Below are 24134 nucleotides of genomic sequence, written 5' to 3'. Positions count from 1 at the left end.
TCCAGATAGTCAGCTAAAGTACAAGACAAAAATGTTGATAAAACGTAACATGATAAATGGTATATTATATATCAATAACGTAATGTGAGAATAAAAGCAAAAAATTTAGAGTTTGTGTCTAACAAAACATATTTTTATTCTTATTAATATCACATTTACATCTTCCCTGAGGTTTAACGCTTTGTGATCCAATCCCAAGTACAACTTGAGCAATTATATTTAAAAAAATATTTGTAAATTTTTTAATCAAAATGCAGCAGTGGTCACATTTTCAAATATAAGAAAATTAATCATAAAATAAATAGAATAAAGTCCAGCTTAATTCGGCCTAGTCTTTAAGAAAAAAAAATTGATAAATTTAAAAATGATAAAATTTATAATTTAAATTTTTAAAAAAGATGACGCGACTGCTCGCATTGAATACTCTATTATTATTATTATTATTATTGTATACTTATATTACGAAATCGGATCCCAATGTGTTAACATTAACAATGACAATTCATGACTAATATTACATTGCTAGTTTTAAACATTGAATATCGGCCGCATCACCCTTGTATCTATTTAGCTGCCGTAATAGATGCAATTTTGGTTGCTTACAGTGCGTCATATGCAATTCATATGACGTGCACATATTCAATAAGATTGGTTCTTGCAGACTTTTCAATGGATTTCTGTTAATAATGCTCTCAAATAACCATACAGCCGTTTTCAGTTGACCAGTATATAACAAACACACTGCCATGTTATTAATCAGCATCACATTAGATGGATCCATCGCCGAGGCAGATTGAAAACAGTTGTAAGCTTCCTGAAAAGCATTCTGCGCTACCGCCATTAAGCCGCTGTCCACCAGCTCTCTGACGCTCGTTGTCTTTTCTCCCTTATTAACACGAATGAGAAACTTTTCCGCTGCTGTAACGTCGCCGAGAAACAAATGCACTCTTCCTATGGCCGATCTTAAAATACCTATTTGTTCTGCAGTCCAATTGGGCAGCTTACATAAATCTTCCAATATCTCTATCGCAAGTATATAATTTCTCATGCTGATAGCGCAGTTGATGATAGAGACTAGAATTCTAGATTTCCTAGCGGTCCATAATTTTACAGCATCTTGTTGATCGGATTCTCTGACTTTTGCGTGAGATCCCTCACTACTAAAACCAGCTTGAAAATTAGCTATAATTTGGTTAACAGTTGCCAACAGTTTATACAAATTGTCTAATGCTTGTTTTGGTTTCCCATAATAAGATGGAATTTCTGCCAATAGTAATCTGAATGCGAATGATGCCATAGAACCTGGTCTAGTACCATACAATTCTGGATAAAACGTAAAATACATATCAGGTTTGTCCAGATTGCCAAATGGCTTTGACTCGTTCTCCAGCACATCTATCTGCCTCAACTTGGTCAATAATGCCAGTCTTGTATACCAGAGCTGCAGAGAATGGGGCGTATGCTTGCTAGGCTGATTGATTTTCCCATAACCTTGAGCATAGATAGCCAGCAGTCTACCGGATAGATTGACCGCTGCTCGATAGCAACCAGCCTGTATCAAATTTCTTAGACCACGTTCATCCTGCGTCACATCAGATGCTGTGAGTACATTTCGATGGATGTTCTCATCCTCACCCAGAAAATGGATTGAGGTATTCTTGATTAAATCCGGCATGTCACCTTGCACTGCCAATCCAGGCATGGTAAGATTTTCACGATCCAGATGACTTGCGCCAGTCGCGGTTGTTGCAATGGATCGTAATATCTTCCGTGTATGTTCTGACGGTATCCACGTATCCCTGTAGGCGTCGTTCAACGCGCTATGCTCAACCCGATCCACTGCGGCATCCAGCAGTGAAGTTGTGGATATACGTAGGGAATCCGCATCCAAGACGTTCGTCGATCCACCATCGGACAAGAGACCGTAATCCGAAACTTGATTCGTGGAGGTCGACTGTATATCAAAGAAACTCGGTTTTTGAAACGCAGCGATTTCATCGAAGATTGTGGGCGGCGCACTGTTCAAATAACGACTGATATCCATGCCGCTGTTCTCAGTGTCCTCATCCTTCGATTTGAATATTGCATTATTTTCCGCCATTCTATCTTCCGCGTCACAATTAGATTATTACTCTAAATATCGAGCGTGCATTTGCTACCTGGAGAACATAAATATTAAAATTGCTCAAGAATTATTCTAATAAAAGAAGCATCAGCTTATGCTTCAAACAGTTGTGAAACTTGACGTTTCCTTTTCTCGTCTTTTTTATTTACGGATGCATCTCCTCTTTTTTCAAGATTCTATTTTAACTTCTACAGAAAACTTCGAAAAGTATTCTGCGAATGATACTTTGCATTACCACGTTTAAATTATTGAAATTTTCTCAGTGGTATCGACAAAAAAGTTATTCCGCACAATTGAGGTTATTCACACCTAATTTCCACCCATTCACCACTGGTCAACCAGGCGGGTAGTCAAGTCTTATTCGCATGATCATCGAACAATGCATTTCTGTTTAGAAGCAAAGAGAAGCCTGAGAGCGGACATATCCCCGATTTAGCTGTAACTTTAGAGACACTATAATCAGATTGGCCACGAAAAAGCAACTTTTGATTGGTCCGCCATCTTTCGGCTATTCCCACTTATTTTCAAATACATTAATTACATTAATCTTAAATTGTAATATTATAATTTAAAAACATAAATGTTTTAAAGATAATAAAATGTATATATTTATAAAACTTTATTTTACATAATTATATTACCAATTTATTAATATATATCCTTTAATTTTAACGATTTTAAATTTATTTTTTTTTCACTATTTATCTTTTTCAACATAAGAGCAAAAATTAATACTATTATACTACTGTTACATCATAATATTTTTAACTTTTTGATACACAATTGTCAAAACGATCCTCTATGAAATCAATACAATGACAGTTATTTACAAAGTTAGCGCAGCAAGAGACACAGCCCTAATCTTCTCTAATTCTGAAGCATATTTATTAATTCCCTAAATTTCCGCTTTTCCGCCACCGAGGTATATGGCGAAAAAGTTCACGTAAAAAATTTCATATTTTTACTTTTTTGAGAGAGTTACATGATCCCGCAAAATTGTACATGATCGTAAGTTCACGTGAAACTTTTCACGTTTCCGCCCTAAGGAAAAAGTTACATGATCGATCCCAAGATGTCCAATTACAACTGGCCAAATGGGACGCTCCTTACTTGAGCATTCAGGTGTTCTGAACGCACCTCTAATGTCGCTTACGACAGGGTTATGCTAGGTTGCGACATTTGAAATTATTTAAAATTTCTTTGCGCTGTACACATGTGCTAACCGGGTAAATAATTACGAAAGAAATATAATTTTTAGCGGAGTCTGTGGACGCCGTGATGAGTAACGTTGCATCGCGTATCGGAACTTAAAATACTATTGTTGCATGGAATCTGGCGAAACGAACGATAGAGATTCGAGAATCAAACATAAGGACGGAGGTTAACCGGTTTCTACTACATCACAATGATCGACACTGATAAAAAGGGCTGCAGGGAACTGCTAATGCAGCGAATGATCTTGGCCATTGTCACAAGCATAACGTTGCAATTATTTCTCATTTGTTGCCTCGTCCCGTTCACGAATCTGAGCATGGATTATGCACGCTGGCTTGAAGAAACGTGGCACATCATAACGTCACCACGAATGTGGGCTTACTTCATTGTTCTTGCCATGGTGACCATCCTGCAAGGTTTTTTTTGCAGCAAGAGATATCTGCATCCACTACCATATTACAAAAGCAGATTCGCTAAGCTGCGTACAACCTTCACGTTTCAAAGTTTGCTTCTGCGAGTGTTGTACATTGTCATTGGTGGTATTCTGGTCTGGCTGCATTTGTCATTAAAGAGAGGAAGCTACAATTCTTCGACTGCGGACTACAGCATCGAATATGGATCACATCTAATAGAAGAACACTACTTTTTGCTGTTTAGTGGTTTATGGAGTGGATTGTATTTCTTTATCAAGACTGGTGATTCCAGTAGAAAATATTTCCAGTTTCCCATCATAGCACAATACAAGTTCTTCCGAATAAGACAAAGAATCATTTCCATGTTTCCAACACTGATAATTTCTTCTATGTGGTCGACTCTATATTACATGACAATTTATTATTTTATAAGGGCATATTGTCATGAAGCATTCTTATCTGTTGTTTCTATACACATGGGGAGCAATCCTTTGAATACTATATCTAGATTGCTAAATTTGTCGCTGATATCACAACTGTGGCTTCATCAGTTTATATTTATATTTATAATAACTAACACATATATATTATTTGAGATATATCTGACTGAATGGACTCAGTTTAAATTTGGCTTGAGTGGCGCATACAATGTTGATAGTTCAGAAATGACTCTTATTGATGGTCTGTCAATGGATAAGATACCGATAATGCAGCACTTGGCATACTTAGATCTGGTCACCTTAGCACAAAAGGAAAAAATGAGAAGAGGTACATTGTTTACACTCAGCCAGCCAGGTGGTCATCCATACAATTGGAATTGCGTAGTGCAAAAGTGTACAAATCTTCTCAATAAATTCTCGTCAGATCTCAATGCAATATCTATAAAATCTCAAGATAAATTATTCTGCCACAGTGCAAGCATGTTGACAACGAAAGGTCCACCAGCTCGACAAAGCAAATATATTTATCATATGCGGAAATTGGTACCAGATGTAATACCAGCAACAACCTTACCAGTGGAAGCAGATACAATGGCTCCTTACAGTGGTCCATTTATTCAAAAATATATAAAACAGAAAAAGGAAGCTTTCATAGCATATTTGCTCTCTAAGCCACTTATTAATTATATTTTTGGCGAACAAGACGATAATAAGATTCGTTATGTCTTACATAATGGTCAATTAATGATCTGGGCAACCGAAGCTATTTCATCTTTAACTGTCTTTTCACTGATCGAAGATTCTTATGGTATTGTACAAAAAGATGTGCCAACGATTATCAACGCTTTGTTATCAGTGAAGCAGGCGCTAGACAAACTGCAAAAGTCAGCTGTATTAGCAAGGAAAATGCTAATGGATGATAAATTGATTAAGGAAATTTTTACATCTCTACGAAGTGCGATTAAGCGTAGTTTGTACAGAATTGTTACAAATTTTGAGCCTTATATCAATGATTTATCTCTTGAGCCTTCAACGATAGAACAACTGCAAAGTTTCCTCAATTATAAAGAATAGTTTGTAAATAAACTATCTTTTGTCATGATGGATATAGCTTATTGGATATTGGATCTAGTAAAATGTACTGTATTTTAAGTTTATATTATATATTATTGGATTATTTTTTTTTTCATTAATTACCTATGTATATTAATGTTATATTTTATTGTACTTTATATTTGTGAGAACAAAATGTATTAAAAATTATATAGCCCAAAATATCTATACATTAAAGTATTAGGATATTTAAGTTTATTAATACAGATATATGTAAAAAATACAAAACAACATATAGGTGCAACATATAGGTTCATTTTCATCGAGTATATTTCTTAATATTAATTTATATTTTTACTTAATAGTTGTTCAATAATAATTTATAAGATTTGTACGTATGTATAGATAATAAACAAATACTGTTCCAAAAAATTGGAGAATCATTTTATTAGTAATTTTCGAAGTGAATAATATGTAAATTGTAAAAAGAAGTAATTTTGGAAATATATAATAAAACACTATATTTATTATTTACTTAATAATTTTAATTATTAAATATTTACATGATATAAAAATGCAATACTTCATCTACATTACATTTTTTTTAAGCTTTGTACAACACTTAAATTGTAAAATAATTTCTCACGTAATGTAAACCAATTTCTCATTTGTATCTCTTGGATTTTTTGTAAATAATTATGTAATATTTCATTCTCTGATATCGCTGTACCATGCCATTTTAAGAACACTGCTAAATATGCTTGTGATAATTCAAAATCTGTCTGTCGTTCCATCATGTGATGAAGCATTTTCATAAACTGCAGCATCGATAATTCGGTAGAAGTCTCATCCAGAGATAATGATTGAATCTCAAAATCGATGCTACTAGGACTCATTGTCTTTAATTTTTCTATCACATCCGAAAAATCATCGGTAACTGATTGTAAGTTCTTGTTGAACGAAGTAAGATTTTGTACGGCTGGATGAACACGAACAGTTTCAGTGTTTTCGTTAATTTTAACATCCGAGAAATCAAAACGCAATTGCAATGAGGGAATCGTAGGCAAGAAGAATGGCGCAGTTTCGGGGGCCTTGGGTGGTTGCGTTGGCTTGTTTCTTTTTTTAATAATATCGATGTCGAGTAAATTTTGCCATCTCGATTGAGCCACAGCAGACATAGTTATTAAATCGCTGTCAAGTTGATCAGGAGATATATAATCTGGTTCTTCGGCTGCAACATCATCTTCGTCAACTTTTTCTACAAAAGATCCGGGAAGTTCTACTTCGGGTATCATATCGTCTTTGTTAATAGCTTTCAGCGAAATATGTGAATAAAGCATACGATTCGACCATAAGAAGATTCCTATGTTATATATGTGTGCGGTTGCAAGAAATTCTGCCGTTGGAGAAAAACTTAAAGATATACAAGCTTCGGGAACCTGAAAGTGATAAGATACACACACACACACACACACACACACACACACACACACACACACACACAATTATTAAATATTTTCCAATGCATTTTTCTTAGTACAAATATAAAAATCCAGATATCATTTAGAGAAAAATATCCTAAAAATTATTAATAATATTTAAATGCTTTATTATCTTTTTCAAAATTTAAAATATTTTAATGTTTGTCAAACAAAAAATTCAAGTTTTTTTTCTGTCCAAATTTGCAAATATATTTGATACTACCAATATTGTGTTATGAAAATATTTCTTGGAAAGATTTTAAATTTGAAATATTCTTTCAAGTTTGAGTTACGTCTGTAAAACTTGTATTTTCATTTAAACTGAAATTCAAAATATATACGATTTTAAGATCAAATTTACCTGAAAGATATCTATTAAGTGTGAAGATGGTATATCCCAAGTACGGATTGTACAATCCATAGATGCTGTAATTAACCATCTAGAATCAGGATTGAAACATGCGTCTGTTACTCGTCCCTTATGTCCTTGAAAGTGTCGAACTATTTTTCTTGTATCCAGATCCATCAATACGATATCAAAATTTTCCAAAGCTATTGCCACAAGAGAACTCTCATTGTGACATCGTATCCATTCAACTGGTTCTTCTAGTGTTAATATTGTTCTTGCCGTAATCATACCTAGGAAATAAGAATTAAAATGCCATACACTCAGAAGCAAAAAATATAATTTCTTGCGGTACAAGTACCTTTTTTAGGTTTAAAATCCCAAAACTTGATTGTTGCATCTTTACCGGCCGTAATAAGAGTTTGATTCAAATCATCCACCATGACACCCTTAACGGGACCTACATGAGCACCATTCTCATTTCCATATGACGCTCTATGGATTCCCGATTGAATGTTAAACCTATCAACATGTCCTGTATTGTAACCTATTACGACGAAATTTCCACATCTTGTTAAACATAAGCTGGTCGCAATAGCATTGTAATTATTTTTAAATCTTTCAGGGAGTAGTTTAAGATCGCTCATTTTTTGTAAATGAAATGACCATGTAGTGACCATGCCTAAACTGGAATGAGTAGCTGCAATGTTGCACCATTCTTTCTCTCGCGTTACTTCAGACGCAAGTTCAGTTATTGGTGGCATTAACAGGGGATCATCGACTGAGTGACCTTTTTTCCTAGAAGCTTTCCTGTTAAACGAAGCTTTACCTAGGCTTTTATTAAGTATCTCTGTGACAGTGGAAAATAGCCGAAGTGAAGAATCACCGCCTGCAGTCAATATATAATTACCATCGTTTCCATAAAATCGAGCAATTGTAGGTGGTTCGGCATGTCCTTCTCGAATCCTTAAGAGTCTGCCTGTTCCATCGGCCACATCAAATATCCACAATTTTAAAGAATTATCAGGTGAGGACGAAACCAACAGAGGCTCGTTAGGTATATATCTCAAACCTGTGACAGCTGCATCATGTGCATTGCACATCTGGCTTTCTACCATTCGCTGTTCTAGATTCCAAAATACAATCTGACCACCTGGACTGCCTGTCGCCATGATAGGATGACCATCTGTACGAAAACTGATGGATATTACAGGACCCCAATCTTGCACGAGTTCAAAGACAGTCTCATCATATTTAAGATTATGTAAAATAATGTGGCCATTATTCAAACCTATAGCAGCCACATCTATTGCGGGTGCTTGCTCCAATGCCATCACACTACTTTGCCACCCTTTGAATGTATAGATCATCTTGGTCAGTCTGATATTCCATAGTTGCAACTGACCCTGTTCACTGCCCAGCAGAATCTTGTTTACATAAGTATTGGGATGCATCAACGCAGTTATTTTAAAAACATTATTACTGAAATTCAGTTCCAGCAGTAGACTTTCATCCTTGATATTCCAAACCTTTAGAGTGCTATTTTCATCGACAGAGAGCAAGTGGGCACCGAACGGTAATAGAATATGGATCGCGCAATCGTGACCCTCGTAGGTATGCTTTAATTCTGTCCCTCTGCGCCACGCGTAAATATTATTCACGCTAGCCGTGTACACGTGAAATGTGTCCGTAGCCAGGCAGGTAATATCATCGGCGTGCATACCTGAGACGCTCAGTAGAGTGAAGTGTTTACATCCATAAGTATGAAATTCCTTGCCCACGCATGTGACGATATAATGCTCTTTTCTTCTGAGGATATATCTCGTAACCAGAGGTATATGATTGCTAACATATCCAAGCGCTCGATTTCGCGCGAATATTCTACTCTGCACCATCGTGTTTTTCAAGAGAAGATCGGATCGGATTCAAAAGAGGTTATAATATATAATCATGCTTCTCGTGGTGTGACCAGGCGGCGACCATATTTGAAATCACAATTTACGTAGAAACAAGAAATTTGTTCTTTATATATAAACTAGTATTAATATACTAGAGTTTTAAGGTCTGTTCTTTGAGTGTAGTCAAATGCTTCCAAGAGTTTGATCGATCAATCAGAACAAAGAATTTTATTAATTTTATCAAATGATCAATCAAACAGTGCTTCCAAACATTTGTAGCTTCAAGTTGACTTGCAGACTTAAATGAGTTCTACAATGAGATTTAAATCCCGATCTACAATAGATGATTTAAGCCTTAAGCCATAAAAAAATTAACCAATCATAGTCGATTATTCTCCTATTCTTCGACTATGATTCGTCAAATATTTTTCTTTCTCGTTTTCGCCAACTTCCAAATATATATAGCTTTTTCATTTTAAGTACAGCAAGTACACTAGTTCAGATATGAAAAACAGACTTTTCATTGATAATTTATTATCTTTAAGTTTATCTTTTAACATTGCATTGGACTGTATTAAAATCTTTTTTCACTTTCATTAAACATACATCTGTTTATTTTAAGCACAAAGAGTGTACACTAATTCAGCTATAAAGAACAGATCTTTTGTTTTCTAATCTCTGATTCAATCTGTCACTATCTGTTTGATAATGTTCATTAAGATACTTGGTAAATTTGATTTCAATAATCGCTATGTCATACAACGTACGATAAGAGAGATGAAATAGAGATAAAATAGATAAGATAGATAAACAAAAACTCTACCCTAAAATTAGAATCAAGTTTAGAAAAAAGTAAAGTGATTATAATTTTCTGGATATTATTTGTAAGAGAATTAATGAATTAATCGCAAATTAAAATATTACAGAGAATCATTCTCGAAATTGAAATAATTTTAATATATCTGCTCCGACATGGCAAACACTGGCCTATTAGTTTTAACAAATCCTGCAAAAATGAAACGATTGCTATGTGTAATTCAGAGGCACGTTTTAAAAACATTGTATATCCAATATCTTCCAGAAAATATTTTTGCAGGAAGTTATAATACTGCCACGTTGCAACGTGGGAAAGGCCCTGAATATTCTAAAAAAATTGTTGACATATATATAAATACTTCTCCTATTGCCTCTTGCATTGATATTCGTGTTTTGTTGACCAACTTAAAACATTCTGATAGATCTATTATAAACACCAAAAAACCTATAGAAGTGGTGATCTTCGATCAGAAGTGCAGTAAAGAACAGGCTGATACATTCATTCAGGATCATTTAGTCAATAAATCGCTGGACTATAGCTTTGTTAATTATAATCATAGTTCAGATCCAAATTATTGCAAGAATATAGAACATGACATTCAGAATATAAAAACTTACAAGAATGTGGTATTAGGTGGCACATTTGATAGGTTGCACAATGGTCACAAAATCTTATTAAGTGAGGCTGCTCTGCGTTGTACAGAAAAACTTACTGTTGGTGTAACAGATACAAATATGCTTTCTGGTAACAAATTCTTATAATTCATTTTGATAAATTTAAATTAATTTACTATAAATTTACAATATAATATTTAAAATGATTTAGATAAAAATTATGAAATGATTTAATAAATATCATTATAAAGTGGTATAATAAATTTAACAAACATTTTGCAGGTAAAATACTGTGGGAACTTATACAACCATGTACGCAGAGAATAAAAGCAGTCAAAGAGTTTTTAAAAGATGTAGATTCGTCAATAACATATAATATCATTCCTATCAATGATATGTATGGACCTACTAAAGAGGATCCATCATTGGAGATGCTTGTTGTGAGCCAAGAAACAAGACGTGGGGGTGATAAAGTCAATGAATTACGTTTACAAAAAAATTTAAACAAATTAGACATCCATACAGTAGAATTAGCTATTGATGAGGGCCATAATGAACATGAAGAGGCTAAAATTAGTTCTAGCAATCATAGAATGCGTTTACTTGGCACGAGGATTCAACCTCCTGTAGGTTTCATCTACTGAGTATTGCATTTATATGATACATAAAAATTATAACGTTTATTATTTAAGATTTTTTATGTATAATTCTATATAAATGCATTTTGATATATACATTGATTAATAATTTATTTTTTTTATTAGAGAGAAAATAGGATGATAAGACCTTATATTATTGGTTTGACGGGTGGTATCGCAAGTGGAAAATCTTCAGTTGCTAAAAAAATGCAACAACTCGGCGCTGGTCTTGTAAATTGTGATAAGTTAGCACACGATTTATATTTGCCTGGGAAAGATTGCTTTCATAAAATAGTTGAACATTTTGGTTCTTCTATTCTCAATTCCGATGGATTTATAAATAGAAAAATGCTTGGTGACATAGTGTTTAATGACAAAGTATATATTTAATGTTATATAAATTATTATTATATATGATTTGATAAAAATATATATTTTATATAGGAACAATTGGAAAAATTAAATAAATTAATTTGGCCTTTACTTCTGCAAGCAGCTAAAATAGAAATAGAAAATCTTAATTCCAAGGGTTATGATATTATTGTATTGGAAGCAGCAATTTTAATTCAAGCTAAATGGCAGAATGAATGTAGTGAAATTTGGACTTGTATTATTCCACAAAATGAGGTTGAGGTCTTTTTGTCTTATAAATAAATATTTTACATATATGTATATGTAATGATTATTCTATATTGTTTATTTTATGTTTAGATATGCATGGAATATATTTATAATTATATAAGCTGAATTTTTTTATTCATTTATATTAAACATATTTATAGGCTATAAAACGAGTTATGGATAGAAATGGATTATCTGAAAAAGCAGCAAAATTACGAATTGATATGCAACCAAGTAATACAGAACAAGTTAAGGAAGCCAATGTTGTTATATGTACTTCATGGAGTCATGAAGAAACGTTAATACAAGTGGAAAGAGCATGGAGAGAACTAATAAAAGATTTGAATAAGAAACAAGAAACAATTTGTTCTCATATATAACATTCAATTATTTTGTATTATACAATTTATAATTAGAATATTGTTATATTAATGAGAAAAATATAAATAATGCATTTTTGTTTATATAAATAATTATAATACAGGGACAGATATTGGTAATAAAAGAATCCTATTTTTTATTATTTATACAATTGCTATAAAATAAATAAACATATTATTTAGCAAATAATATATTATCACTCAATATTAGTTTTTCTTCTTTGTTTTCATGCAGTTTTGTCATTAGGGCACTTAGAAACAATCGAAAATCAGCTTTTAATTTATCACCGCTATCATCCACATTACACTTGACATGAGAAACATTAGCAAAGCTAGATGCTTTAAACAAAAACAATATAAAGATTAATTTATATATCAGATTTTTTTTATGCTATTTGGGAAATAGACAAATATTATTTAATTAAAAGTTAAAAATTTGGGATTTATTACTATTAGAATACTTACAAATAATTTTCGGCGCGTTTGATGCAGAATTATCAGGATCAAAGAAAAATATTACACAATTGTTTGGTCCCAACTTGGCTCCATTAACGAAATAATCGTAAAATTCTTTCAACTTTTTCGAAGAATCCTGTATTTTTGCGCTATATACAAGTATCACGCCATGTGCGTCTTTACGTACAGCTGACCAGCAATTTTTGAATCTGTTAAACATTTTTTGCCATATATTTCGTATAAAATTCATTTGTGTGGAAGCATATATATATTTTCTACTTGTGATTTCCACTGCAGTCCCACAACTCGATGTCTTTCGGTATGCGTTCGTTATTCACTTCCATATCATTTATTTCAAATTCTAGAATTCGAACACCTTGAGTTGGACGATAGTCATATGGAATTTCCGTAGCATCTGCTAGAAAATTTGCTATCGTGGTCTTTCCGCTCTAAATAAATATGTATATATATATATATATATATATGTATATATATATATATATATATATATATATAATAATAAAATAAATTATAATAAAATAAATTATATATATATATATATATATATATATGTATGTATATATATATATATATATATACACACATATACACAATCATTCAGTTTATGCATTATTTTAGCATAATCTGACTTCAGATTAAAAATATTTTATATCCTCTTTTAAATATTCATTTAATCAATAGATATTTTTACCTCAGTCGGTCCTATCATTACCAATTTTAATGTATGCATTATTTGATAATAGTTGTTGCAAAGATATCAACATTCCATTGCACCTGATGAGCATACACAACAATATAGAACGCATTATTGTTTGGTAATTGTTGCTATAACGACCGTTATCTCAGTTTGCATACACAATATGACTAGGAAATCACAGACTTAAATAATTTGCGATTTTTAAATATATCGATTATAAAATGTATTGAATATATATAAAAAAATTTCAAGATTTCACGCACGCATACATACACACAACAAGTAAAGAGGAATTTTCATACTGTAGTGTACACGCGCACACACCACACCCACACCCACACCCACACCCACACACACACACACACACACACACACACACATACACATACACACACACCAAAACATTACATCACACATTATCCCGGTAAAAATGTGTGATCTCAGTTTTTCTTAACATAAAATAGAATTAAAAATTGGTAACCTTCATTAAGATAACATACAAGATGTTCCTTAATCTATATCATATATCACGATTTTATATTAATATCTTGTTAAAGAATTCATTTGAACATAAATATTAAAAAATGTCTTATAAAATATGTATACAAAAATGAACATATGTCGTTTGTAAAGTCATGATTTTATTGAATACGCTAATACATTTATTACATTACTGTGATTTTAACACTAATATAACGAATTACATAACTATTATCATTATAGTAATTAACACATGATAATAACAAAAATTGTAACTTGTTTATGGCTATTTACTTATTACATTGTGAAATACAATTTGCTATCATAATGTAAATTGCTTATAAGAAATTTTTCTTTTAAATTTTATATGAAATTATTTTATATTACAGTATTACTAAAGAATATTTTAAACATGGTAAGTTACAATCAATTTTAGATATTTTATTAGCCATTTTCACCAATCAATTATCAATTATTTATATTTTGTATATACACATGATTGATATTAAAAAAAGTGGCAAAGAAATTGTACAGTCTTAATATATTTAACTTCTTACAATATTATCTTTTCTATGTATGTACAAAATGTATTGTATAAAAAAAAAATAAATTATATATAAATCAAGTATATAAAATAAAAAATACAATTTTTAATATTAATATTTTTAATATTTTTAATTATATATCATTTAATATTAATATTTTTAATATTTTTAATTATATATCAATTATAAATTTTTTATATAGGATGTTCAAAAAAATTATTCAATATTTATATAATAGATAGCACATACCATACCGAGTAAAAAAATCTTAGCTCGTATAGGTTGAAAGCTCAACCATTTCTGAAGTATAAACATTTTTGTATGTAGCATCATGATTGACTTACTGATTTCTATGTCACGTACACGATGTTTATCTAAATGTAGTGTATTTTTCGCCAATAAATGACTTAAAAAATTATGAAACTGAGTCCAACATGCTTGTTAAACAGTTCGACAGAGCTAGACTTTTCGAGAAAGTTTATGACTGCAAGAATATTGCTTGGCTCCGCCAAGCGTGTATGGAAACGAAAAAATCTTCTGTAAATATCGAGACGAAGATTTAGACAGATTATCTTTCTCTCATACGACATATAGAAGTCAATTATGATGCTACATACAAAAATGTTTATATCTCAAAAATGATTGAGCTTCTGACCTATATTATATATTTACTAAGTTTTTTTATTCAATATGGTATGTACTATCTACCATTCATATAAATATTGAATGGTTTTTTAAAATATCCTATATGTATATTTTGCACAAATTATTTTTATTTATAAAAATCAATATAATATACAGAAAAGATAATGTTACAAGAAATTAGGTTATATTAAACTGTTATACATTCTATTTGATTTGTGAATTGATTAATGCATCTATATTTTAATATATAATAAAAAAATACATAATTTTGTTATGTGTATATATTCATTGCATATCATTAGCATAAAGATAAATTGCAAAAGAATTTTGTGAAAAATTCAAGATTATCAATATGCCTATATAAGCAAGTATCACCAATCATTAAAAAATAATTATTAATACTTTGTGGATAAAGATTAATAAAAAAAAACAATGTCATATTTTTAAAAATTTGTATTGAACATATTGTTTATCTTAACCAATTGCCATTAAATCCTGTTTGTTGACATCTTCAGGATAAGTTAAGTTGTATAATGCTAATAATGCTGCTTTAGCTGCCGCCTTCTTTGCATCTTTCTTGTTTTTAGCTAGATGATAAAATTTGTTATTAATAACATTGAAAATATTCTTATTCAATATAATAATTATTCATAAGAGATATATATATATATATATGTACCTGTTCCTGAATATTCAACTCCGCCAATTTCAACGGCCAGAGTAAACATTGTATTTGGTGGATTACCGACACGGCTAAGTTCAACATATGTTAGTCCAGGTCTCATTTGATTCAATAACATAACTGGATGTATGGTCGTAGGATTAGGCGGAAGTTCTTTTTGAGTCGGAGTTTTGATAGCATTAGGACTATCTTTCTTGGTTCCTTTAGCAGTTGGTAAACCAGGTCGTGGAACTGGAACTGATGTTCCCTGATTGTGCCATTCAAGGAAAAGTTTATAAAGTGCAAAACTGGCCAGTGAACTCCATGGAATTTCGTCTTCAGTACTCGTGTCCATAGCATTGTTATCGTCATTATTTTCTTCCTTCATTCCATCCGAAGATGAATTAGTTTGTCCATCAGATTCAGCATCTATGCGCGCTTTCATTGATGCTGCTGTCATTTTTTCAAGTAATAAAGCTTTCAATGCATTTTCAGCTGCATTTTGACGAGCAAGTGGTTTAGATAGTCCTTGTCCAACATAAGTTTTACCATCAAGCTATAAATTGTATTAAGCATTTTATAAAAAAAAATTTGATGTAAAATGATTGTATTAAGGTTCGGTTTTCTTGCCACAGCCATAAAATTATGTCAGAAGCGAGAGAGTCAAAGTCTTAAATATTACATAATATATACTTAAAGAAACATAAATATTATAATCAATATTTACACAATTATAAATTTTAATTAAAGTAACAAAATAATTACCTCAGCATGAACAAGATAAAGTGAGTTTGGCATAGGTCCTTGTGTTTCAGGAAACGTGAATTGGACTCCAGCTTTCATTTCGTTTAATACCATGATTGCATTTTTGGGTTGTAAAGTTTTTCTTAGACGTTGATTCATACGAAGACGCTTTAATTTTTTATTTACTTTAACTACAAAAATAATTATGTTAATAGTATATAAATATAATACAATATGAATAATTAGAATCTATTTTATATATCAGTGAAACAATTCACACTGATTACAGGAGAGTCTAGGCTTGATACTATAATTGTATCGAGAGCATTCAATACTCCTGAATCTTCAAATTTGCGCAGTGAAATGTCATCATAAAAAAAAGGAAAAAAAAAAAGAAAAGAATTAAATCTTGTATATGAACCCTGAATATAAACACAATAATGTTGTTACAATTATTTCTTTAATTACAAAAACTTTATTTTTATAAATATTTTTAATTATTTATTTTTCTATACTTTATAAGATTTCTAATTATTTCTATAATAAATTTATATGCAATAATGTTTAAAATATTATCGACTAATTAAAAGTTATTGATTACTTTAATTAAAATAGAATTATATGTTTTTGTTATACACTTCCATATCCAAATTGTAATTTTATAAAATTGTACAAAAGTTTCTAAAATTTTCTAAGTTTCTAAGTTTAATTTCTAAGCTACTTACATCCAGGTACCTTCCTTCGCCATCTCGGTTGGGCATCCTGCATTTCAACATCTGTATTTTCGAGCTTTACACTGTCATCCATAACATCAGAATTATTATTAGTAGAGCTTGGAGCAGATATTGTAGGAGACATGGAAGGCTGAGAGGTTACAGGAACAGTTTGTGCAACAGTTGTACTCTGCTTTAAGATTGGCTTTAATCGTTGTGGCAATGGTGCCTGCTGCTGTTGTGATTGCTGTTGTACTTGTTGTTGTATCATTTGTTGCGGTGATGATGATGGTTGTTGTTGTTGTTGTTGTTGTTGCTGCTGCTGCTGTTGCTGCTGCATCTGTAATATCTGCTGCTGCAGTTGTTGCTGTTGCAATTGCTGCAACTTTTGCTGTCCTTGTTGTTGCTGTAGCTGTTGTTGGGGTTTCTGAAGTTGTTTCATTTGTTGCGTAGGTGCTACGGTTGGCAAAGGCCGTGGAGAAGCAGCTGCTGACATTTGTGCTGGTTGTTGTTGTTGTTGTTGCTGCTGTGATTTGAATCCTTGTGAGTTTTGTACGTTGTCTTGTTTATAATTGCTTTGTTGATTTGATGTAGATTGCGACGCTGGATAACTTCCTTGTGTATTATACTGTAAAACATAGGGTGGGTCGCCGCTACACAAGGAACCTCTACGGTTGTGCTACCCCACCAAGTTCTAGTATCGTATGTTAAAATAATTAAATGCTACCCCATAGCTCATACCAACCATTACCTTTACTGTGGCCAACGTCTCTTTACTCATGACTGAGCTGAGTTTGTGGAATTAAAAATAGCTATTAATAAACAACATTATATAATGTTTATAGAATAGTATACTGTTTATAGAAAATTCCGAAAGAAATCACGTTCTTTTTTCTTGTTTGAAATATATTTTAAAAGATAAAAACACGAGTAAAATTAGTTATAAGTTAGTTATAATATTATGTAGTAAATTATTATGTAGTAATTTCGATACATATTATAAAATGTAATCCATGTAATCTCATCCGATCTAATTAAAGTTAAAGAATCAAGCATCTGCTTGATTGATGCAAATAGATGCTTACAATAACGTAGCATTTCTACGATAATGAAATTTGCTTAGGCACGAGTTCAGCACGAACTACCAAGAATGGCCTACGGTAGGGTATGCTATGTAGGTAACAGACGACCTAGTCTTTGGTCGAATGCACCTCCTCGGTATTGTTGTATAGCTACTAGTACCTGCGTTGCAGGGAAGGGGACAGTAGGGACCACTAATTAGTACATGCAAGTGGAAATCTTGTCAACAGCATATGGAATTTGAATTACGTACAAAAACAAGTCTGTTATTATATCGTTCAGTTTCTTGAACAATCAATATTTTAAATCATCATTTAAAAATACTTGTAATTTATATAATATTTAGTCTTATTTATATAAGAATTGTTTTTGATGTAACAATTTAATTTTCTTTATTTAAAACATTAAAATTTAAATTATTTAATATAAATTTTTATATTAGTAAACTAAATAAACTTTCATAATAATAATTGTGTCTTTTTAAAATGTGTATATATATATATATATATATATATATATATATATATATTAAAATAAAAATAATAAATATATTGTAAGATTAAAAAATTTTGTAACAATATTTCATCAAATAATAGCAAATACTTTTTCAAATATTTTAATCTAATAATAAATTTTATTAATATATTTTCCATATTTATCTGTGTAAAATTGAAACATGAAATATATTTTTATTTTTAAAGAGTATAAAAAATATATGTTTGATACAATCAATTATATATATAAATAAAATATTTAATAATTCAAAGTTAACAATTGCTGTTCTTTAGCTTTTAAAGTAACACAATTAATTCTAATATTTATAAGAGTTATTAAATCAATTTATACTTTTTAAAAAAATATATAATATTATTTTTATAAAATAAAATATATGTAAAAATTGAGTAATTTAACCCTTAAGTATAGATAGCTATTTTTATAAGAATATGATTTTAATCATATTATTTCTTAATATTTGTATGAAAAAGATATGAAGATAATTTATTGATTTATTTAAGCAGTAATAAATATCATATGTCCTAAAATATTCATGTTAAATGTGCTACGTGTATGCGTATATGTGTAAAATTTTTACATAAAGTAATAAAATGGATATGAAAATAGATTGGTAAAATGGAGAAACATTTATTGAGATTGATTTTATGGAAAATATTTAAATCAGAATAAAGTTCCTAGATTTTCTGATTTATTAAATATACTTATACTTAAGGGTTAAGTATATATAATAATGCTTATATACATATACACATATATATATATATATATATATGTACATATATATATATATATAATAATAATTTTAAATCTTATCCTTCCATATCTTTTTTAAAATTCTTAAAACATGTGTCTAGTTTTGTTTCTATAACTAGAAACAATTTTATAATAGTAATATCTATGCTATTTCTATCTTTATAGAAAACTAATGATTGCATAATCAAATTTTTGAAGTCAGAATTAGTGTAACTAGTGTAACCCTGTTAATAAACTGCTTATCTTTACTTCATGTTGATATAATCATGTATAAAAAGTCATAGATATTATCACATAGATAAAAAAAAAAATAAAGAGAGGAAGACTTACAGGCATTGAGTATGATCCTTGGCCTTGGGAATTATTCGAATTCCGTCCTGTAAAATCAAATGACTTCTTAATACAAGCCGATGAATGACGAGTGAAAATTTTATTCAATCAGTTCTTCTGTGAGAAAAAAAAGAAAAAAAAACTTTTCCTAAACATATATCAATCGTGTACATAAGTGTGTACATAAATCGTACGGTCGAGTTTCTTTGTGTAATCGTGTTCGGTGAATCGTGACATCTCGCTTCGTAAATATTGTCGCGTTCGTCGCGCCATGTTTTCATGGCAAACATTATCGCGAAAATCCACGGAAGGCCGCCATTCCGCGACCGGCATGTGCGGTATTGATTTTTTTTTCCCTTCCCGACAAGGAAAATCGCTGTTCGCTTACTCATCATCGTCGTCGCGACGCGATATACGGGATACATCGTCAGGAAGCCGAAATTTTCGTATATGGCTAAAATCATACCGTTGCCGTAGTTTTGGCTTTGCCTGCTTCGTGTGTACATCTTCGAGCAATAAACGCTATGCGGTCACTCAATTAAAGTTCTCCCAACTCGACTGGCGTCGTAAAAAAAAAAACAAAATCGGTCGTGAAGAGCGATGGAGATCAATACATTTAACTCATGCAGTTGTCCAATCGACACACTATGTTCTTACGTGTATGGACATTTAATATCACTCCATACTCGAGTGCACTTGTGCGAATGTGTCATGTAAGAAGGGGAAGTGACGCTGTCCTTGGAATGCCGGAAAGAACAGACCACCATATTGATTTCTCAGCGCGCGGCATATACAACGTGCTTTTAAAGAGAGAGAGAGATCAGAAATAATTTGTACTTGTTGCAAAGTTATAATCAATTTAGAATTAAATTATGCAATTGTGCGTTTGTTTTGTATTTCGTTAATCACATCGTAAAATATGATTATATATAAAAATAATAAATAGTTTTTAATTTAGAAATATATGAATAAACAAATACTTCAGATTTACAGTTAAAATTATTATATTCATTTTTTTTACAGGACTCCTGCTGACTTCAACCATCTTGAATTATAACGTCAAAATTTTTACTGCGCAATTCAGTTCTAAATATATAATTATTTATTAATTATAGAAGCAAAAGTAAATTTTTTATATTTTACAAGTCTGTTCTATCGATTGCGCACATTATTTTGTTAAAAAATATTACTATATATTTAATATATTTTCTCTTTTCTAACGTCATAATTACATTTGTCGTACAACAAAATTTGTGAACATGTTGATTGACTATACGATAGTAATTTTCAAATCCTCAAAATTTTTTTATCTTGCGACTAAACGATACGCTTAAAAATTTCGTGACAAAATTTTTGAATGCGTTGATTATAATTATGCAAAAGTTCATTCACATCCTTATTTAAAAAGGGAAAAACATACCTTATATGCTGAATTATAAAGATTTTTGCAAATTCTTTTTCGTTAAGAGAAATAAGAAATTCAAAAGAAATGTTAAAATAATAAAATTCATTATTGTTACATTTATATACATATAATTGTTTATAAATATAATTCTAATAGTTTATTTGCTTTTTAATTAGAATTCTGAATTGATTTAATATTTTTTAATATTTGAAGATTATAGATATCATGAAAATATAGATGACATTAAATGACAACGAAAAGATCATATCCATAAATCTCATTGTATATTGTACAAAATTCATATGATTGCAATCCATATGATGCGATTCCAATCCATAAAGCATACACTTTTCCATATTCAGAGTAATCCTTCCATTTCTTGCATAAATTGCATGTACGCATCATCCTTTGTCTTAGGTTGTGCTGTTCTGAGTGGTTGCGTTTCTGGTAACCTTTCAGTAATCCTAGAGACATTATTAGATTTCTTTTTATCGTCTCTTTTCACTCGTAAAGACGTCGGCAAAAATCTCGTAACGTCAGCAGCCAGGTTCCTGATCTGTGGTTTTGCTTCGATAGTGGTAGTACTTTTGCCATCTTTATCTTTCCTATTAATTAACTGTGGCGCTGCAGAAAGGACATTAGGTGTTTTAGGTTGTGTAGTAGTTCCGGGCTGTGTTTGCATTTGAGGATTCGTTATATTCGATATATTCGACATCTGCATTTGCGGCGGCGGCAATCTAGGTATACTCGGAGGTCCAGGTCTTAATATTCTCGGCATTCCGGGCGGTGGACCTGTAAAATGATCGTACTCTATATTATTTTTTCTATATATTTAAACATATTATGATTAAAAATTAAATTTATATGTAAAATTAAATGTAAAAGTCAAATTTCTGTCAAAAGTTCTTGATTTCAATGAGATTCACAAATAGGATGCAAAGAAGAAATTTTAATCTCACCAGGTGGCAATCGAAGTCCAATGCGAGGTGGCGGCGGTGGTGGCATTCTGAGATGTAACGGAGGCGGGGGTGGTCTATAAAGCAGAGGTGGAGGTGGCATGCCCATTGGTGGCATTGTGTTGTGTTGTTGTGAGTGCTGAGTATGGGGATGTGATGTATGCTGTCCATGCCCGGACAGATGTTCCGATGCTCCGGGCGGTTCTATTTCTTCATCTTCTCCTTTACTATTAGATTTATTGTTACTCGATTTAACATTTGATTCGCTCTCCGCATCAAGCAATGACAATCGCGCGTTAAGATCTTGAGCACGTTCGGTCTCTCTCTTCTTATGAACGACTTCCATTTCTCTCATAAACTGATCAATATCTTGTCCCGCCATCACCAACATTTTTTGTTGCAAGGTGGTCGGTTTGACTTTTGCTATATCCCTATCTTTCTCTTTCTCTTTTTCTTTTTCCACATCTTTTTCCTTGTTTTCTGATTCTTGTTTATTGTCCTCCTTGTCATCGGCAAATCGTATTGTTCTTGATTTTGCTGGTGGATCTTTCACCTATTAATTACACAAATATTAAAATTGTTTCTTTTATGGTAAAACAAAGAATAATTGCTGACATACATTTTCAACTGTATCTTCATCATCACTTGACAATTCAGGAGGTGGAAAGGGTGGTACACCAGGTGGCTCTTTATTGGGTGCCAATGTAGGTACAGATGGAGTAGTTGTATATGCACTGGTCTTTTTTAAGATGCTTGGTGGTACAGGAATATTCATTATAGTATGGTGTTGTGATATATAATGAGGATGAGGTGGATATACATGTACAGGTGGCTGCGGCATGTCTGGTAATGGAATCTGTGATGTCAAAGAACCTGGAAAAATTTGTATTGAATAACAGTGAATTATAAAATTACACTATATAAAACTTGTATTAATTGCATTAGCATTTTAAAGTCTAACAATACATTTACCTGGATATATTCTAGATATGTCATTGGCAGCTGATGGTAATGGAATTTCATCAACTTGTACTTGTTGTGCATGTCGTACAGCTTCAAAATAGGAAACTAAGTCTATTCTTCTACGTTCATATTGTATCAATTGCTCTTTTAATTCTGCCCATTTTTCTTGATCATCTTTTGCCTAGAAGGCAAAGAGATGATATGCTGATTATGTCACAGTAACATTTAATTGTCAATTTCATCATAAGCTTACCAATATTTCAATGAAGAAAATTTATGATTATACTATTTACATACTTACATACATTTTTAAGACTCGGTCTAAGGTTTCCTTGAGTTTCTTTCGTTTGTCCTTCAAAACTTTCTCATTCAAGGGAGGTGGTTGCATTACATTATATTCTATAAAATAAAGAAAAAAGTTACAAAATTGCAATATACGTGCTGCGTTCTAAAATGTTTTCGCTAACCCATCTGATCGATTTTCTCCATTTCTTCAATAATCTGCGCCGGATCTTTGCCTTTCAAAACAGCCGCTCTTACTAATTGCCGTTGCTTCTTATTCTTTTTCAGTTCCTTTTTACGCGCTTCCTTTCCTAATAAAAGAAAAATCAATTAAATATCACATAATCTTTCAATTGATGATAATCTTTGATGTGCAAGATGTGCTTGGTTATGTTTTTAGATACTAACGTGCTTGATCAGTGGGATTCATGTATTTGCCACTTTTTGTGGTGTTGATCGAACGACGCCCCATTTTTCACACAATTTTTCTTCTTCTTGTGATATAATCCAAGGTAACAATAACAGTTAAACTAATTTTTGCAAAATTCCAGCACTTATGTCAACTTAAAAAGAATAGCAATATCTCTAGCCGCACAGTAGTGGATTGGTCATCGATTTGAAAACTAACAGATGAAAGATCTGTTCGCATTGCTTACACTTCTTGCACTCGAGTTTATCGTTCTTTTTTTCCATCGCCCGCATATATTCTATCATGCTTTAAGAATCAACAGAAGTGATGGGTCGACTCTAATAAGATTATTTATTTTTTATTTATGGATAATTATCCATAAATTTTGCAATTTATTTTTTAAAAATTAATAATCAAATCTGCACTTTATTGCACTC

At 31.3% G+C, this 24134-nt stretch overlaps 7 protein-coding genes across 11 annotated transcripts; 2 read left to right on the top strand and 5 right to left on the bottom strand.

The window, feature by feature from the left end:
• Nucleotides 1–111: 111 nt before the first annotated feature.
• Nucleotides 112–2508, bottom strand: LOC105432208 (trafficking protein particle complex subunit 12). The gene has a single exon (XM_011646906.3). The coding sequence runs from the start codon at nt 2099–2101 to the stop codon at nt 515–517; it is 1587 nt and encodes a 528-aa protein (XP_011645208.2). The 5' UTR covers nt 2102–2508; the 3' UTR covers nt 112–514.
• A 762-nt stretch (nt 2509–3270) lies between these two features.
• Ndc1 (Nuclear division cycle 1) lies at nt 3271–5678 on the top strand. The gene has a single exon (XM_011646905.2). It carries the CDS (start codon nt 3531–3533, stop codon nt 5265–5267), a length of 1737 nt encoding a protein of 578 aa, XP_011645207.2. The 5' UTR covers nt 3271–3530; the 3' UTR covers nt 5268–5678.
• A 91-nt stretch (nt 5679–5769) lies between these two features.
• Nucleotides 5770–9298, bottom strand: LOC105432206 (WD repeat-containing protein 36). Its single transcript, XM_011646904.3, has 3 exons — nt 7435–9298; nt 7089–7366; nt 5770–6685 (listed from the first exon to the last, which is right to left on the bottom strand). Exons 1-3 carry the CDS (start codon nt 8966–8968, stop codon nt 5840–5842), a joined length of 2658 nt encoding a protein of 885 aa, XP_011645206.2. The 5' UTR covers nt 8969–9298; the 3' UTR covers nt 5770–5839.
• Nucleotides 9299–9468: 170 nt separating this feature from the next.
• Nucleotides 9469–12246, top strand: Ppat-Dpck (Bifunctional Phosphopantetheine adenylyltransferase - Dephospho-CoA kinase). Of its 2 annotated transcripts, none has more exons than XM_011646903.3 (6): nt 9469–9698; nt 9898–10532; nt 10685–11028; nt 11167–11418; nt 11485–11667; nt 11823–12246. In XM_011646903.3, exons 2-6 carry the CDS (start codon nt 9944–9946, stop codon nt 12039–12041), a joined length of 1587 nt encoding a protein of 528 aa, XP_011645205.2. In that variant the 5' UTR covers nt 9469–9698; nt 9898–9943; the 3' UTR covers nt 12042–12246. The 2 variants fall into 2 exon arrangements, with proteins under 2 accessions (XP_011645205.2, XP_011645204.2); XM_011646902.3 differs by having other exon boundaries at nt 9469–9823.
• Nucleotides 12153–13516, bottom strand: LOC105432204 (intraflagellar transport protein 22 homolog). The gene is made up of 4 exons (XM_011646901.3): nt 13210–13516; nt 12777–12946; nt 12507–12706; nt 12153–12380 (listed from the first exon to the last, which is right to left on the bottom strand). The coding sequence occupies exons 1-4, from the start codon at nt 13246–13248 to the stop codon at nt 12217–12219; spliced, it is 573 nt and encodes a 190-aa protein (XP_011645203.2). The 5' UTR covers nt 13249–13516; the 3' UTR covers nt 12153–12216.
• Nucleotides 13517–13836: 320 nt separating this feature from the next.
• Nucleotides 13837–20428, bottom strand: LOC105432203 (double-stranded RNA-specific editase 1). Of its 4 annotated transcripts, none has more exons than XM_011646899.3 (6): nt 20149–20428; nt 19683–19729; nt 17016–17529; nt 16312–16481; nt 15565–16102; nt 13837–15472 (listed from the first exon to the last, which is right to left on the bottom strand). In XM_011646899.3, the coding sequence occupies exons 1-6, from the start codon at nt 20186–20188 to the stop codon at nt 15360–15362; spliced, it is 1422 nt and encodes a 473-aa protein (XP_011645201.2). In that variant the 5' UTR covers nt 20189–20428; the 3' UTR covers nt 13837–15359. The 4 variants fall into 4 exon arrangements, with proteins under 4 accessions (XP_011645201.2, XP_011645198.2, XP_011645197.2 ...); XM_011646896.3 differs by having other exon boundaries at nt 17016–17631; nt 20149–20427; XM_011646895.3 differs by lacking the exon at nt 20149–20428 and adding an exon at nt 19877–20028 and having other exon boundaries at nt 17016–17631.
• A 744-nt stretch (nt 20429–21172) lies between these two features.
• Nucleotides 21173–23918, bottom strand: LOC105432202 (uncharacterized). The gene is made up of 7 exons (XM_011646894.3): nt 23697–23918; nt 23474–23599; nt 23308–23405; nt 23016–23187; nt 22663–22916; nt 22047–22596; nt 21173–21879 (listed from the first exon to the last, which is right to left on the bottom strand). The coding sequence occupies exons 1-7, from the start codon at nt 23758–23760 to the stop codon at nt 21446–21448; spliced, it is 1698 nt and encodes a 565-aa protein (XP_011645196.2). The 5' UTR covers nt 23761–23918; the 3' UTR covers nt 21173–21445.
• Nucleotides 23919–24134: the final 216 nt, after the last annotated feature.

Source organism: Pogonomyrmex barbatus, unplaced genomic scaffold, assembly GCF_055798465.1.
Source record: "Pogonomyrmex barbatus isolate J1 unplaced genomic scaffold, ASM5579846v1 scaffold8, whole genome shotgun sequence".
In the NCBI taxonomy this organism is placed as follows: domain Eukaryota; kingdom Metazoa; phylum Arthropoda; class Insecta; order Hymenoptera; family Formicidae; genus Pogonomyrmex; species Pogonomyrmex barbatus.
Note: the sequence above shows the minus strand (reverse complement) of the source record. Positions and strands in the feature narration are given on the sequence as shown.

Bases quoted from the DNA above. Each gene is read 5' to 3' on its own strand.
- LOC105432203 (XM_011646895.3), bottom strand. From the start codon at position 20,015: ATGCCGGTCGCGGAATGGCGGCCTTCCGTGGATTTTCGCGATAATGTT. The intron at 19,730-19,876 runs GTACGATTTATG...TTGATTTTACAG, and splicing joins TTACACAAAGAAACTCGACC to GACGGAATTCGAATAATTCC. The intron at 16,103-16,311 runs GTAATTATTTTG...TACAATTTATAG, and splicing joins TTTATCTTGTTCATGCTGAG to CTTGATGGTAAAACTTATGT.
- LOC105432202 (XM_011646894.3), bottom strand. From the start codon at position 23,760: ATGGGGCGTCGTTCGATCAACACCACAAAAAGTGGCAAATACATGAAT. The intron at 23,188-23,307 runs GTAAGTATGTAA...TTTGCCTTCTAG, and splicing joins ACCGAGTCTTAAAAATGTAT to GCAAAAGATGATCAAGAAAA. The intron at 22,917-23,015 runs GTAAATGTATTG...AAATTTTTCCAG, and splicing joins CATATCTAGAATATATCCAG to GTTCTTTGACATCACAGATT.
- Ppat-Dpck (XM_011646903.3), top strand. From the start codon at position 9,944: ATGGCAAACACTGGCCTATTAGTTTTAACAAATCCTGCAAAAATGAAA. The intron at 11,419-11,484 runs GTATATATTTAA...TATTTTATATAG, and splicing joins ACATAGTGTTTAATGACAAA to GAACAATTGGAAAAATTAAA. The intron at 11,668-11,822 runs GTTGAGGTCTTT...ACATATTTATAG, and splicing joins GTATTATTCCACAAAATGAG to GCTATAAAACGAGTTATGGA.
- LOC105432204 (XM_011646901.3), bottom strand. From the start codon at position 13,248: ATGCATACATTAAAATTGGTAATGATAGGACCGACTGAG. The intron at 12,947-13,209 runs GTAAAAATATCT...ATATTTATTTAG, and splicing joins TAATGATAGGACCGACTGAG to AGCGGAAAGACCACGATAGC. The intron at 12,381-12,506 runs GTAAGTATTCTA...TTTTGTTTAAAG, and splicing joins AAACGCGCCGAAAATTATTT to CATCTAGCTTTGCTAATGTT.
- LOC105432206 (XM_011646904.3), bottom strand. From the start codon at position 8,968: ATGGTGCAGAGTAGAATATTCGCGCGAAATCGAGCGCTTGGATATGTT. The intron at 7,367-7,434 runs GTACTTGTACCG...CTTATTTCCTAG, and splicing joins GGATTTTAAACCTAAAAAAG to GTATGATTACGGCAAGAACA. The intron at 6,686-7,088 runs GTAAATTTGATC...TATCACTTTCAG, and splicing joins ACTTAATAGATATCTTTCAG to GTTCCCGAAGCTTGTATATC.
- LOC105432208 (XM_011646906.3), bottom strand. From the start codon at position 2,101: ATGGCGGAAAATAATGCAATATTCAAATCGAAGGATGAGGACACTGAG.
- Ndc1 (XM_011646905.2), top strand. From the start codon at position 3,531: ATGATCGACACTGATAAAAAGGGCTGCAGGGAACTGCTAATGCAGCGA.